The following is a 13212-nucleotide window of genomic DNA, read 5'->3' on the forward strand; positions in this document are numbered from 1 at the left end:
AACTGTGGAAATAGCTTACAGCACTGCGGTCGTACAAAGGACCTATTCTTAGATGTTCTTGCTTTCTGAAATATCTGTCTGTGGACAGTTAATAGAGGTAATGGAAGGTTCATAAACTCCTTAGCTCTCCACTTTAATGTTTTAGAGATTACTTCATTTATTTCAGCAGACGTTTGCAGTGCAGACCTGTCAACTGCTATTATGTTGCATTAATGGACACGGTGTACTGACTAGGGAGCACTTACCTTCTTCTCTGTACATCGGCTGCTTTTTCAGTGTCAGAGTCAGGTTGTTTCTGTTGTTAACATTGACTGGATGTGTTGATATGTGCTTTATGTCTAAAAAAAAAAACCCAAAACAACCAGAAAAGAAAAAAAAACCCAACCATGCTACCTATGCTCTTGGGCCGCACCTAGGGCATTGCAAAGTGTGACAGTGTATTTGTTTAAATTGATGGCTCTGCTATCAGTTTTTTCTTTGGTAATTCTCAATTTTCCTTCTTCATCTGCACCCCTGAATAGCTGATTGGCTTTTTGGGGATATGTGTAACAGCCTAGTACTCAGCCCAGGGCAGTTTCCAAATGTGAATTTGTGAATTTAAATGTCTCATTAATATTGATTAAAAGCTCAGTAGTATATGGCAGAATATTTTTATTCTGGAATCTAAGTGCCATACACAAATACAATGTCCTGAATTCTAATATACCTCTTGACCTACTCGGCTGCTTTCTAGACCACTTTATTCCTGAAGAGCAAGTATTCTTCTGCATGAAACCAGTAAAACCAAACTGAAACAAAACTGCAAGGGAGAATATAACCATTTTAAGTTCCTAGTTTCTGTATATATAGACTTGCAGGCTTAAATTTCTGATTTTGTAAAGGTTTGGGTTTTTTTGGGTTAGGTGTGGTTTTTGGGGGGTTGAGTGATTGGGATTTTTTTGCTATAAATATATATTCAATCTTGAATAAAATGCCCTTTCTGACTACAAACTTGTTAATTGTTACATTTCAGAAATGCAGTTAGACTTAATGGTTTGCAGTCTTAATAATGTGTATGTTTAAATGTTCATGAATTGATCTGGTAATAACATAAGCTGCATGACCTTTGTGGCTTTGACACAGCCAGGGTAATGGTAATACAGTTCTAAAATAGAAACATTTGGCAGGTTTGCATAACTGTATTTGTTCTTTTACCGTTAGGAACAATAGCAAAGAGCAGTGTTCCTGCAGGCTTAGGCTTTACGCTAGATATGGTTCTTGCTTCACATTCCTCTGCAGTTAAGCCCATGTCTACAACCTCTCTTTTTCTCTGATGCTATTTTCCATCACAGACCTGATGTCTGGTGCTTGGGATGAGAGAAATGCCATGGCACTGTGTTGCAGCTGTGGGTGTTTTGTTCCTCAAGCAATCTTTAAGACACATTGCTTTAGCTGTGTCTTGCCTCTCCATTTTCTTTGTCATCATGAGACCCAGTGTACTATCTACATCCCCTGATATATATGATGCAGCAGTATTTTATGCATGCAAGTAAAAAAAACCCTGCTTCTGACATAGCAGCATCATTAAAATTAAATGGAGCCACTAAAGTATCTAATAAATTAGAAATTAATTAGCTGCAGTAATAGCTTCATTGCTTGTAATTTATTATTATTTTTTTTTAGTTCTAGGTTATCAGCAGAAAGGCACATTTTCTGTTTGCATATTACTGTTTGTAAGTAATTTTTCTATAATTTAATTTCAGCCTACTAGTGCAATTGCAACCTTTCAAGGATTTAGATGTTGAGGAGCACCTAAAAGAATTTGCAGCAAAGTTATTTTTGATACCCAGCCCGCCACCAGGACCACTCCACTTGGTAATCACTGATGCTGAATGTCATAATTAATTTAACATTATGTTTTATAAAGCGCTAAGATGTTGTTTTCTATAAATTGGGAGCTTTCTTCACTCTCAGGTCAGAGGTTGTACTTGCTGATATAAAATTGATCTCATTACCCGTGCTTTGAAAATAAGGCTGTGCATTATTAGTACCTAAAATAACAGGGTAATCAAGGTGCAGGCTTGAGCACTGGCATACCAGTTGGTCATGCTGCTTAATTTTTAGTACTCTTCAGGGGAGGATTTGGCTCATGCCAACTATTTACTGTTTGAGATGATGCCTAGATAGGTCTGGGACAGTGTAATCTAGCTTGTGATTTCTAGAAGATCAGCCCACATAATCTTTACTACAGGTGGTTGGAAGCTCCAGTCTGTAACTACTGTAAAAGAATGGAAGCTTGCCTTTCACCTGGACAGTATGGCATTACCATGTCATTGAATACACATGTATGAGCTCCAGTAAATCATGTAACTATTTAGTCCACCAAAGTGTGGGAATTGCCTATCTTGTGTCTGATATCAACACACGCTGCCTGATGCGGATGCTTATGGCTATCATCCAGATGGTGTGATGGGTGGACATGCAGCTGTGAGACTGAGAAGTAGTGCAGTCCCTGTGAGAGAGAAGGTGCCAAAGAAATCAGTTGCTTGGAACAACACGTACAGCTGTGGACTTGTTCTTTTTTTGTGTGTGAATGACTCTAGAGAAGCAGAACAGTGTGGAGTGGATTAAATGTTCTGGTGAGTGAATTAAATGTTTTGGATTGGCTGCTGCCTGGATAAGACCTAGCTGAAAGGAGAAACTCACATAAACATTTGTATTCAGTGTAGAAGCTGAGATGCGTGGGCTGTGTTTGCTTCTTTATAACCCTTCCCAAGTCCAGCTAGATGTTATCTGAAGCAGTGATTTCAGCACACTCTCTCTTTTGACCTCTGAAATGGCTTCTAGGGAAGCTTGCTTTGGCCATGGACTTCTTAGCTGCTTTCCTTGGCCCTTGGGATGAGGGTTAGGAGCAGGATTAAAAATAGCATAGATGGAAAATTGTCTGAATGATTGGCTAAACCAGCTGTGACATGCTGAACTATCCAGCACGTGCAGGATCTGGCCTCCAGAGATTTGAGCTAGAATATGTGAAACACTGAAAGAGCACATTCATTTTGGCTTATTCTATCTTTTTAACATGAGCACCTATGCTCAGCTATTTTTTCTATTTTCTGTATGAATTTTATCAATGCTTTTGATTTCCCAGTTGTATCTACAAATATAAATTCCATTATTTTATTATCCTTATAACAAAGCAAGTTTAATTCTGTTAAAAGAATATATATATACACGCACACACACTTCTAAGGTTTTACTGGTTAAACAACCTATGAGAGTGAAATGAGATAGTCCATGTTAATCTTTCAAACTAGTTATTATGGCTTTCTATTTCAGTTTTCTGCGGTCTGTAAATATCTATTGTCTTGGTCTCAATTAATATTAATATTTTGTAGGTTGGAACTAAAATCCCAAACTATACATGCTGTGGGACCATTTTCATTAAGAACTAAATGGGAAAACATCTGTTATTACAGGTATTTAATATGAAACCACTTCAAATAATAATTCCTTCACGAGAGGATCCAGACAGTCCAATTATTGATTTGGATCTTCATCTTCCATTGCTGTGTTTCCAGCCAAAGCAGGTGCTGCAGGTAAAACTAACTGATACTTTAAAATGTGTTAGACATTGACAGTACTGGTAATTTGTGATTTAGAAAAAGTAAGTGTTTACCCAAAAAACATTATAAACCCAGGAATTCAAAGTAGTGATAATTCTACATATTAGACATATGGCACAATAAAGTATATTTCTTAGTAAGATATTTTGTTGTTTATAGACCAGATTAGATCAAGGCATGCTGGATTTTTCTCCTGTGGTTTAGCAATAGGTACTAAATTTCTTAAGAGTAAGTTTTAAAACATATATTCCCAAGCCGATTGGCAGATTTTGAGTTCTCATTTCTTGCATTTCTACAAGATTTATAAGAACCTTCTTAATGTGTAAGAAAAGGACCTGTAGGATGGATGAGTAACAATTGGCACTCATACAAATAAAGTGTAAATGATGTAGAAAGAAGTGTGTATATATATGTGTATATATATATATAAAGAAGAATAAATACAAGCTATTTGCAAAGAATTTTTTCAGTGCTTCATAGAATCTTACAGTAATTTCAGCTTGGAGTGTCCTTTGTAGGTTTCCTGACCCAATTCCCCACTCAAAGGCCACCTGTGAAGTTAGGTTGCTCAAGGTCATCAGTATTATTGGTGCCACTTCCTCTAAAAAGAGCAGGTTGGAGGTCTATTTCCAGGGATGATTGCAAACTTCCTTAATCCTGAGAGTAGGCAGACTGGTTTATTTTTTGGGATTCTGCCCACATGTGCACGTTATGAATAAAACTTATCTCAAATCCTAAATGGTCTTCTGCAGCTGGTGCATCTTGAGCTTTATGAATTTTACATTGGCACCATTGTGAGATGTCGTCTGTGTGCCGTTACTCTTGGCTTGACTTCATCCCACCTAACTTGAGGCATCTGGTGCTTAGATGCCACTGGATCCCTTTCTGTAAGTGGAAAAGGGTGGACATCTCCAGGTAGCTTCCTGAATTGCTCTGTGAAAGCACTGCTCCCTAGTGGCACTATAAGGAACCTCGACCAGCTGTCATCTGGAATAGATGTTTGGCTGAGATGTCTGAAACGTAAATGGCCTTTGTGTTCACCATCAAAGACAGGTTTGCTTATAGTCTTCATCTGGGTACTTTTTAATTGACATTTTATGGTCTAATACTGCGAAAGAAATGTGACAGGTCTGAGAAATTCCAGCTAGATCCTAGCCTTGTTGACATTGGTGGCAAAAGTCTTATTAACTTCCACTGTCACTTCACCACCTCTCCTTTTCTGTTTTCTCCTCCTCTTAGTTTTGTAAGAATCCTTAAGTGGACATTATTTCAGTTTGTAAATATGTAAGGTAGCTATTAAAAAAACAGAACTTGTGAGGCTGAGTTTCACAAGCAGATGAAATATTTGTGCATATCTAGTATGTTCTAGATACAACTCTTTGTAAACATTTAGCATTTTGGTTTTTCCAGATTATGACCTGTATTTTGACTGAGCGGAAAATAGTTTTCTTCTCTTCAGATTGGGCTCTGTTGACGCTCGTTGCTGAATGCTTTATGTTGTACCTTCATCCTCTTCAGTGGCAGCACACTTTTGTGCCTATTCTGTCTCGTCAAATGCTGGATTTTGTAATGGCCCCAACATCTTTTCTTATGGGATGTCATATTGATCATTTTGAGGAAGTTAGCACGGTAGGTTTTAGACTATTACCACTCTTGCTGTTCACTATCCCCTTCTTTCAGATGTATGCAGAAACTGGCTTTAGTGTCGCTTTAGGTGTGTGAGAAGGAAAAAAAGTAAAAGTAATGGAGCCATACTGATGTGACCACTGGCTTATTGGAAAAAGCTTATTGTATCCCTTACCATTCTTTTCTTTGCAGGATAATATAAAGATTTTTGTGAGTTCAAGTTTCATTTGGGCAAAAATTCTCCTTACATGTCATTTGTGTAGTATAAATAGTTTTCCCTCAGGTTGGTGAGGTTATTTTTTGCTCAGTCTCGTGTGGGATGAATTAGGTGCCTTTTCCAGGCATCTGGGTTAAGAATTGAGCATGCACTTGAAAATACTCTAATGATGCTGCTGTTCCCCATAGTGGAGTTAATTATTTAATAAAATAAGAAAGAAAAAGCAATGTAAAGAATATCATCTCACAACTTTTCTGGTTTTTTTTTCTTTTTTTCAGAATATAATTTAATGAAGTCTCTTTCAGTGGGTAACATTATCTTGGTTACCCAAAAAGATTTCAGAAGAACTCAACTTCATAGTAGAGGGCTGATGTGAATCTACTTTTTTGAGGATTTCACATAAGGTTTCTGTGGGTGTTCAAAATGGAACACAGAAAAATTATGTTAATTTTTATTAGATTGATCTATCTGATTATAAGCCAAAGTGACACTGGTCCACCTAGACAAGTCCAAAATAAAAAAAAGTTAAAATGAAGGAGATAAATATTTTAGTTAGTAGTAAGATGTCACTATTAGAAATAAGTACAGATTAGAGAACACATGGGCTTTACCTCTGTGTGACTTTTTGTGCATCAGCATATGTTTCTGTGTTTTGGACTGATACATAAACCCTTCCTCTCTCTATCATCCCATGGGGTAAATACAAGAGTAAATGCTCCAAGTGGAGCCTCATCTATGAGCCACAGTCTCTCCAAGAGTATACCTGCTGTGGCATAGACTTATCTACAGTCGTAGTCGCTTTGAGGCGCACCTGTTCAAGCGTGGCCTTATCCATGGGCCACAATGCCTTCAGAGACAGACCTGCTCCAGCGTGGCCTTACCCACAGCCGCAGTGCCTTCAGAGGTAGACTTGCTCCAACATGGCCTTACCCCTGGCTGCAGTCTGTCCAGGGGTGTACCTGCTCTATTGTGGGCTTATCCATGGCCATGCAGTTTGAGGTGGCCCATCATGTCCTCCCGCACAGCCACTGGTGCTTTAAGGTGTACCTGTTGCAGCAGGGACTTATCCACAGCCACAGATGCTTTGAGGTGTACCTTTTCCAGTGTGAACTTATCCTTGGGCCACAGTCCCTTCAGAGGCATACCTGCTGCAGCACAGGCATGACCATGGCCGCAGACACCCTGAGAGACACCTGCTTGGGCATGGGCTTATTCATGGCCAGAGATGTTTTGGGGTGTCCTGCTCCCGCATGGACTCATCCGCAGGTCTCAGTCCCTTCGACTCGAGCTCACACTGGATTTCCAGCCTGTCCAGTACAGCAGCACAGAAACAGCAGCAATGCCCTGGCCATCTGTCAGCCCCGGCGCATCGCCATTGATGTTATCAGAGTGTTTCCGGGCACAGCACAGTAAGATGACAAGCAGTGCAGCAGTACAGCAAGCAATGAAAGTGAAAAGCAGCCACTAACGAGCTCTAGACTCTTAAGTATACAGTAAGGCAAGCAAGCCCCATGGCAAACACAGGAGCCTGCTGATTAATAACTAAACAGCAATAACAGCTATAAATTCAATCCAGTACACTTGAATCGTATCTGGCATTACCTCAACCCCTTCGTGCCTCGTGTTTGGTGACAAAAAGGACTGCCACAAAGCTTTCTGGGAGCCTCTTTGTGTACATATATATGGTTTTGTGCATATCCTCATAATGTATAGCTTTTCAAGGATGGGCTTAGAGATCCAGTATTAATTTAATACTGCATGAAGATCATATTGGGTTAGTAAATGTTTATGTACTGAGATTAATGTCTATTAATGACATTTATCTTTCTTGAAAGTAATTGTTTAGTTATCCATTTTAGTTTGGAAAAGGAGTCAAACCTCTGGTTTACCTCCTTGATCAAATAATTCATTGTCTGAGGATTAAAGAAAAGAGAACGAATGTCTTTAAAAAAAAAAAAAAGTATATTTACAGTCATTCTATTTTCTTTTGTTAAAAGGAAACCGAAGATTTAATTCTAATTAATATAGATAATGGTGATATTACACATTCAAAAGTGGCTGAAGAGGAACCTGAAATTCCAGATGTTCCAGCACAAGCAGCAGAAGCTTTCATAAAAAGGTGAAAAGATTTTGAAGTTGTGTTTATCTTAGTGCATAAATCATGCTTGACATTCTTTCTTTTACTTTGTATTATTTATTATTACACTCTTTCATTCATATAAACCCCACTTTGTTTGATAAGGGAAAATTGGAAATTTCAGTTGATGGATTATACAGGTAACTGTAAGCAATAATAATCATAACCAAATTATTTTGCCACACCTGGAATTACTGTTTCTTTTTTTCTTACTGATTATTTTCTGAACTTTACTGTTCTCTACAAAGAAGACTGAGTGCACTGTGGTTTACATGTGCTAGTAGGACTTCCAGGAATCTTGTTAGCTTGTCAACACTTGCAAATCAATCTGGCACTTTCTCTGGCTGTAAGATGTGTGAGGCCTAAATGACTCTTTTTAAAAGGTATGGAAAAAATTGTTGGTGTTGGGATGTAACTTGGTAATTTTCTTCTCTCTGTAGAGTGGAGAGTCTTCAGCTGCATTATGATTTAGAGCTCTGCCATCAGCGAGCCAGCACAGATCTTGGTGAACTCCAAATGCGTAGAAGGGCTTGGCAACAGAAACTGAATACAGAAGTTCAGCAAACAACTTTGCAGTTAATTGTTAATATCTTCAGGTGGGTGGATATAGTATTTTTTATTATAAGAGCACATGGTACTGGTTAAGATACTTTCACTGTCACTGAAAATTTTCTTGTTTTGTCTTTCTGTATAGATATTTTATAAATCTTTTAAGTTTTGTGAGGGAATATGAGAAGAACATCCTGCTAACTTGCTGGAATATCAATAATTAAAGTATTTGGGTGCATATACATTGCTAGGACATCTTAGATAAAATTGTTCTAATTTTGAACTTGTATGTCTTTTGTATGAAGATTCCGGGAAGAGAAGCGCAGTCTTCATTTTGTAATTAGGAGGCGTTTAAGGCCCAGTAGAGGTATCAATTTGTAAATGGACACAATCTTGGTCACTTTTGTTAGAGGAAAATTAATTCGAGCCAGACCAGGGTAGAAGAGCTGAAAGCAGAATCGGGAGTTCGAAGCACCTGAGTGTGTTTTGGCTAACTAAACAAATGCTGAGAAAGGATAAAATATCTGGAGAATGCAACCACATGGGAATGAAGGAAGGAGAGGAGCAGTTTAAGCTCAAGGACTCAGTCATGGCACAAGAAATGATTTTTTTAACAATGATGTGGAGTAGGGTTTGGGTTGTTTTTTTCTCCTCTAGAAAAAGATTCAGCTATGCTAGTTTTCCTTGTTCTTAATCTAATGTAATGTGTTGATACCCATAGTTGCTTTATCTTACCTGTCAGGGTACTGGTTGTAAATTCTGCTACTATTTGCTTGTATATGGGGAGAGAATGGAAGTGTGGTAGGACATTTGTACCAAAAAAAAGTGTGGAAAATGGGCAGCTGGTTTGCACGTGCTTCATTTCTTTTTGCATAGATACTAACATACTCAACCATGAAAGTGAAACTGCCTACCTGGTACTTCTAAAGAAATACAGACAGAGGTCAGCAAATAGCTGTGCACATGGCCATGCCCAGCTATTTCTTCCTGCCTTTTGTTGGAGATGGTGCTCCCCACTGGATCAGCTACTCAATGACTCACACGAATGCTCCCTAACACTTTCAGTCAGAAGATGCTGGGTTATTTTATATAGTCCAAATACCAGGTCTCTGATAACCTGCTTGCTTTCGTTGGATCAGACCATACATACAAGTGGCTGGGCCCTCCAGGAGGACAATAGCTGCTGGGTGTGGAATATAGAGCAGACTTTACAGCAAGCTGGATATGGAAACTGAAATGCATTTACAACCTGTTGTGCTACCACAGTGGGATCTGGTGGATTTCAGTGTTTGGAAACAATATGGTCCAGATAAAGATGAGGAGAAAGGCGTTTTGCTGCTGACAGCTTGAGCTCTTTAATGCACTAAATGCTTGGCTACAAAAAATGAACAGGTGTTTTGCTGTCTAAGAGACAATATGTTTTGCAAAGGGATTGATTCTTCACTTGCTTTCATTCTCCTTTCCTTCAAACTTACGTTCTCTGTTCTTTTTTTTCAGCCTTGTTTCTTCTATCTTCTAATGCTATAACTACCAGTGTCCAGGAGTGAAGGGAAGTAAATCTCCGATGCAATTGTTCTGCCAGTTGTTACTGTCTTCAGTGAAGCACTGTAGTATTTTTGTGTCTGTGTAGGTTCCCCGTTTAAAGCAAACAATGCTAAATTATGTAGAATTATATAGAACTATGTACTTCTACTAATGATTGTTTTTCTGAACCCATACGGCTTGGTAAACTGTTATGCACTTTTATCACTGATCTGTGAAAGACAAGCGATGTATGTTCTCTGCATGGGTATAAGATTCCCCTTTTGTGCTTACATTCAGATTTTAGCTTACCAATTTATTTTCTTCATTCATGTTTTTTCATGGGAATTTCTTATTCATCAATACCCAGCATGAGTGGATGAAATAAGATGTAATAATAAGAGCCCTGATTTAACCACTTGCACATACCTGTTAAATAACTTGGATTTCTTACTCACAGACTGCAGTTTGGAGAACAGGTTTTTTTTCTGAAAAACTCCCACTTTCTGCTTCTGAAACAGCTTTTTCTGGCTCACCTTTAGGGCACGGAAGTTACTATTGATGTCTGGTTTTCCAGGGATAGCACAGGACCTCTGCTGCCTGCTGTGACCATGCATATAGTAAAATACGCATCAATTCTTTATCTTGCTTTCTCTTTCTGTCAGCGGTTTGGTGTCTTTAGTTTAACACAATTGCTAGTTACTGCTGGCTTTATAAGCCATGTTTGAGAGTGCAACAAAAAATTATGTAATCTGTAATATTTTGTGTGTGTGTTACAGATGAAATGTCATAAGGCAGTGTTGAGGTCAGATGACAGCTTCCAAATGGTCTATGCAGATAGTTACACTTGTCTTTTTAGTGCTCCAGATGGGTTGTATGTGATTCAGGAGCTGTGTATGTAAATATAATTCCAGGATTGGAGCCTAATCATAAATACAGATTTAATAAATATAGAGCCTAAATATATAGATTCTCCTCTGTGGTTTCCTAAACCTAAGACTCTAAAGTGAATCTGCTGATTTGAAATGACAGTGGCAGCAGGTAGCCTGCCCTACTACTTAGAAGAGTTTACATTCTTTTTCTATGATTCAGTAACTCAGACTTTTTCATTAAAACTGAGATTGCCTTCTGATACTGCAGCATATTTCTAATCTGCCTTCTGATGCTGCAGCATATTTCTGGTAGTACCAGTGGGCTGCTGCAACTGCAAAAGTGCAGCTTGCTTACAAATCTGCAAGTATATTTATCTATGTATTTATTTTTTTCGCCAGGGAGGTAAAAGACCATCTAAATTATGAACACAGAGTGTTCAACAGTGAAGAATTTCTGAAAACAAGGGCAACTGGAGACCAGCCATTTTACAAAAAGGTAAAATCAGTGTTAAATACATTGTGATTCTCTGTTATTAATTTTAGGATTAATGTCAAATATTAATGAAATGGTCACAGTTTGGTCTGTGTGGTGGTGTTGAACCACCCACTTTCATGGAATGCTTTACCAAATTTATTTTATTTACTATAAACAGATAAAATAGTTGACAGTATTTTGGAGAGCAATGTACTGTGTAGTTCCAGAGCAAATTAAATGTAATTCCACGGGGGTGAGATTAACCTATGGCAGGTGGTCAGTAAAGCTATATCTAAACTGTATTCTAAGTGCAGGCACTTGTCCAGACTTTTTGGACCAAAGCCCATATGTAGACATGACTTTTCAGCAAGCCTGTGAGCACAGCAGAAGGGAGCTTCAATGACACAAATTGAAGTACCTGCTTTATCTGAATCCTGAGCAACAGGGCATGGAGTTAACGATGCCTGTTTGGCACCAAGCCATGAGCGTGTTGTGTTGCCCATGAGTCACGGTGAATGCATGATGCCGACTGTGTGTGCGTTAAGTGGGCACTGGTGTCCTTAGGGCCTGCAGTGTGACATGGCACGTGGGATGTGGGTTGATTTAGCTTACATGTATTTTACCAAGTAGTATAACTGTAAGTGCTGGTGAAGCCTGTGAAGTAATTCTCAAATAGTGTATAGCCTCAGGCCAGGCCCAGTAGTGCCAGAGGCTAAGAGACAACCTGAAATCTCCACTTAATTGTTGGGTTTTTTTTAGCCCTCCTGCTAATTCAGCTGATTAGATACTTATCTGAGTTTGAAATCCTGTAGCGGGGTGTAATTTTTACATTTAAGCCCTGAGTCCCTTATGTACTTGCACTGATCAGCTTGATCCTTCGTTAGCATCAGCTCAATCAGCTGAAGGTCCAAAATGACTCCGTTTTCACCCAGTGTATACAGTGAACCAGCTTTTTATGGAGGATGCAGGTCTGTTATCCCATGGAGCACAGGTGGTACCGGTGCCTGAATCTACCCTTTTCTGTAATGGCTTTGTATATCATGAGGCAATGGAGTGGATTTAATTTTTCATCGAAAGGAGGATGTCTTTGTCACCAGGCTATAGAATTTGGAGCAGTTCTCCATGCCACTGACCATCAAAGGTTGGAGTTACTTTGGGTAAGAAGGAAGGAGAAAGGAAGGGGGAATAGAAGGAAAGGAGCAGTGAAAGAAAGAGACTGAGAGTGCACGGGTTCCTGTGAGACTATCTTGCAGTGTTAGGGTACTCTGCCCAGAAGTGGGAAGGTTGAGAGTTTCATCCTTGCAGTTGAGACAGTTATTTTACATTAAACTGTTTACACCTGATTAAATTAGTATTTGCCTTCAAAGAACTAAACTGTTGTATATGTGAGAAACAGAATTTACGTGTTTTAAGCATTTGTATCTACCCACATAGTGTTCTAGGAGAATTTGGTCTTGACATAGCAAGCCAAAATCCAAAGTTATAAACTCCTGTGATTTTTTTTTTTTTTTTTTTTGGTGTTGTGACTATTAACCAAATAAAAGGTTTGCCTTAGTTAAAAAAAGTAATAGTTGTTTGGAAGAGTGTTACCTTGAACTGGGAGTGTCTATGGTTGATACCTAATTTCTGAAGGGATGTGAGACATCTTTCTTGGCTTCTTGCACCCTTTGATGCAACTTACATAGTAGTTTTTAACAGATGCTTTATTAAGTAGCTTCTTATTCTAACCAGCTGTAAGACATGTTGTGCTGTTAGTTAAGCTTCTCAAAAGTAAAATATTATGGAATATGTCCCCACTTTTTTTGGTGATACTATAGCTTGTTTAACAAACCTGTGGGTCAAAGCAAAGGTTTAACAAGGAGTGTAAGAAAGTGCATCTACCATCTTACATTTGCTTTTAATTATGTTCCATGTGTGCATATGAAAGTTCCAGAGGTTTTCTTTGCCACTAGAATTTGGCAGTTAACTCTCTGGAGTAACTGTTTTATACCTGGCGAAAAGAACTGTTCACTAAGGTCAACAGGCTGTGGTTGATAACACCTTTTTAGTTTCCTGTTTTGTTTTGTACTTCAAACATATGGTAAGAAAAGTTTCTGATCATCTGTTTTAACGACACGTCAGTGTGTGAAGGAAATGATCAGAAAAGTGTCTCATTTTACTTAAGTGGTAGTTGTCAAACTTGGCAGAATATCTGGCAATTCAAAGATAAACTG

The 13212-nt window shown here is 38.6% G+C and overlaps 1 protein-coding gene across 1 annotated transcript in view; it reads left to right on the forward strand.

Moving 5' to 3' along the window:
* Nucleotides 1–13212, forward strand: part of DENND3 (DENN domain containing 3) — a 44613-nt gene that overhangs the window by 13106 nt on the left and 18295 nt on the right. The window contains exons 5-10 of the mRNA XM_040587029.1: nt 1743–1854; nt 3456–3575; nt 5013–5231; nt 7443–7564; nt 8023–8178; nt 10924–11020. Of these exons, the coding sequence (XP_040442963.1) occupies nt 1743–1854; nt 3456–3575; nt 5013–5231; nt 7443–7564; nt 8023–8178; nt 10924–11020 (826 nt within the window). The remainder of the gene's footprint in view (nt 1–1742; nt 1855–3455; nt 3576–5012; nt 5232–7442; nt 7565–8022; nt 8179–10923; nt 11021–13212) is intronic.

Source organism: Falco naumanni, chromosome 3 (genome assembly GCF_017639655.2).
Source record: "Falco naumanni isolate bFalNau1 chromosome 3, bFalNau1.pat, whole genome shotgun sequence".
In the NCBI taxonomy this organism is placed as follows: domain Eukaryota; kingdom Metazoa; phylum Chordata; class Aves; order Falconiformes; family Falconidae; genus Falco; species Falco naumanni.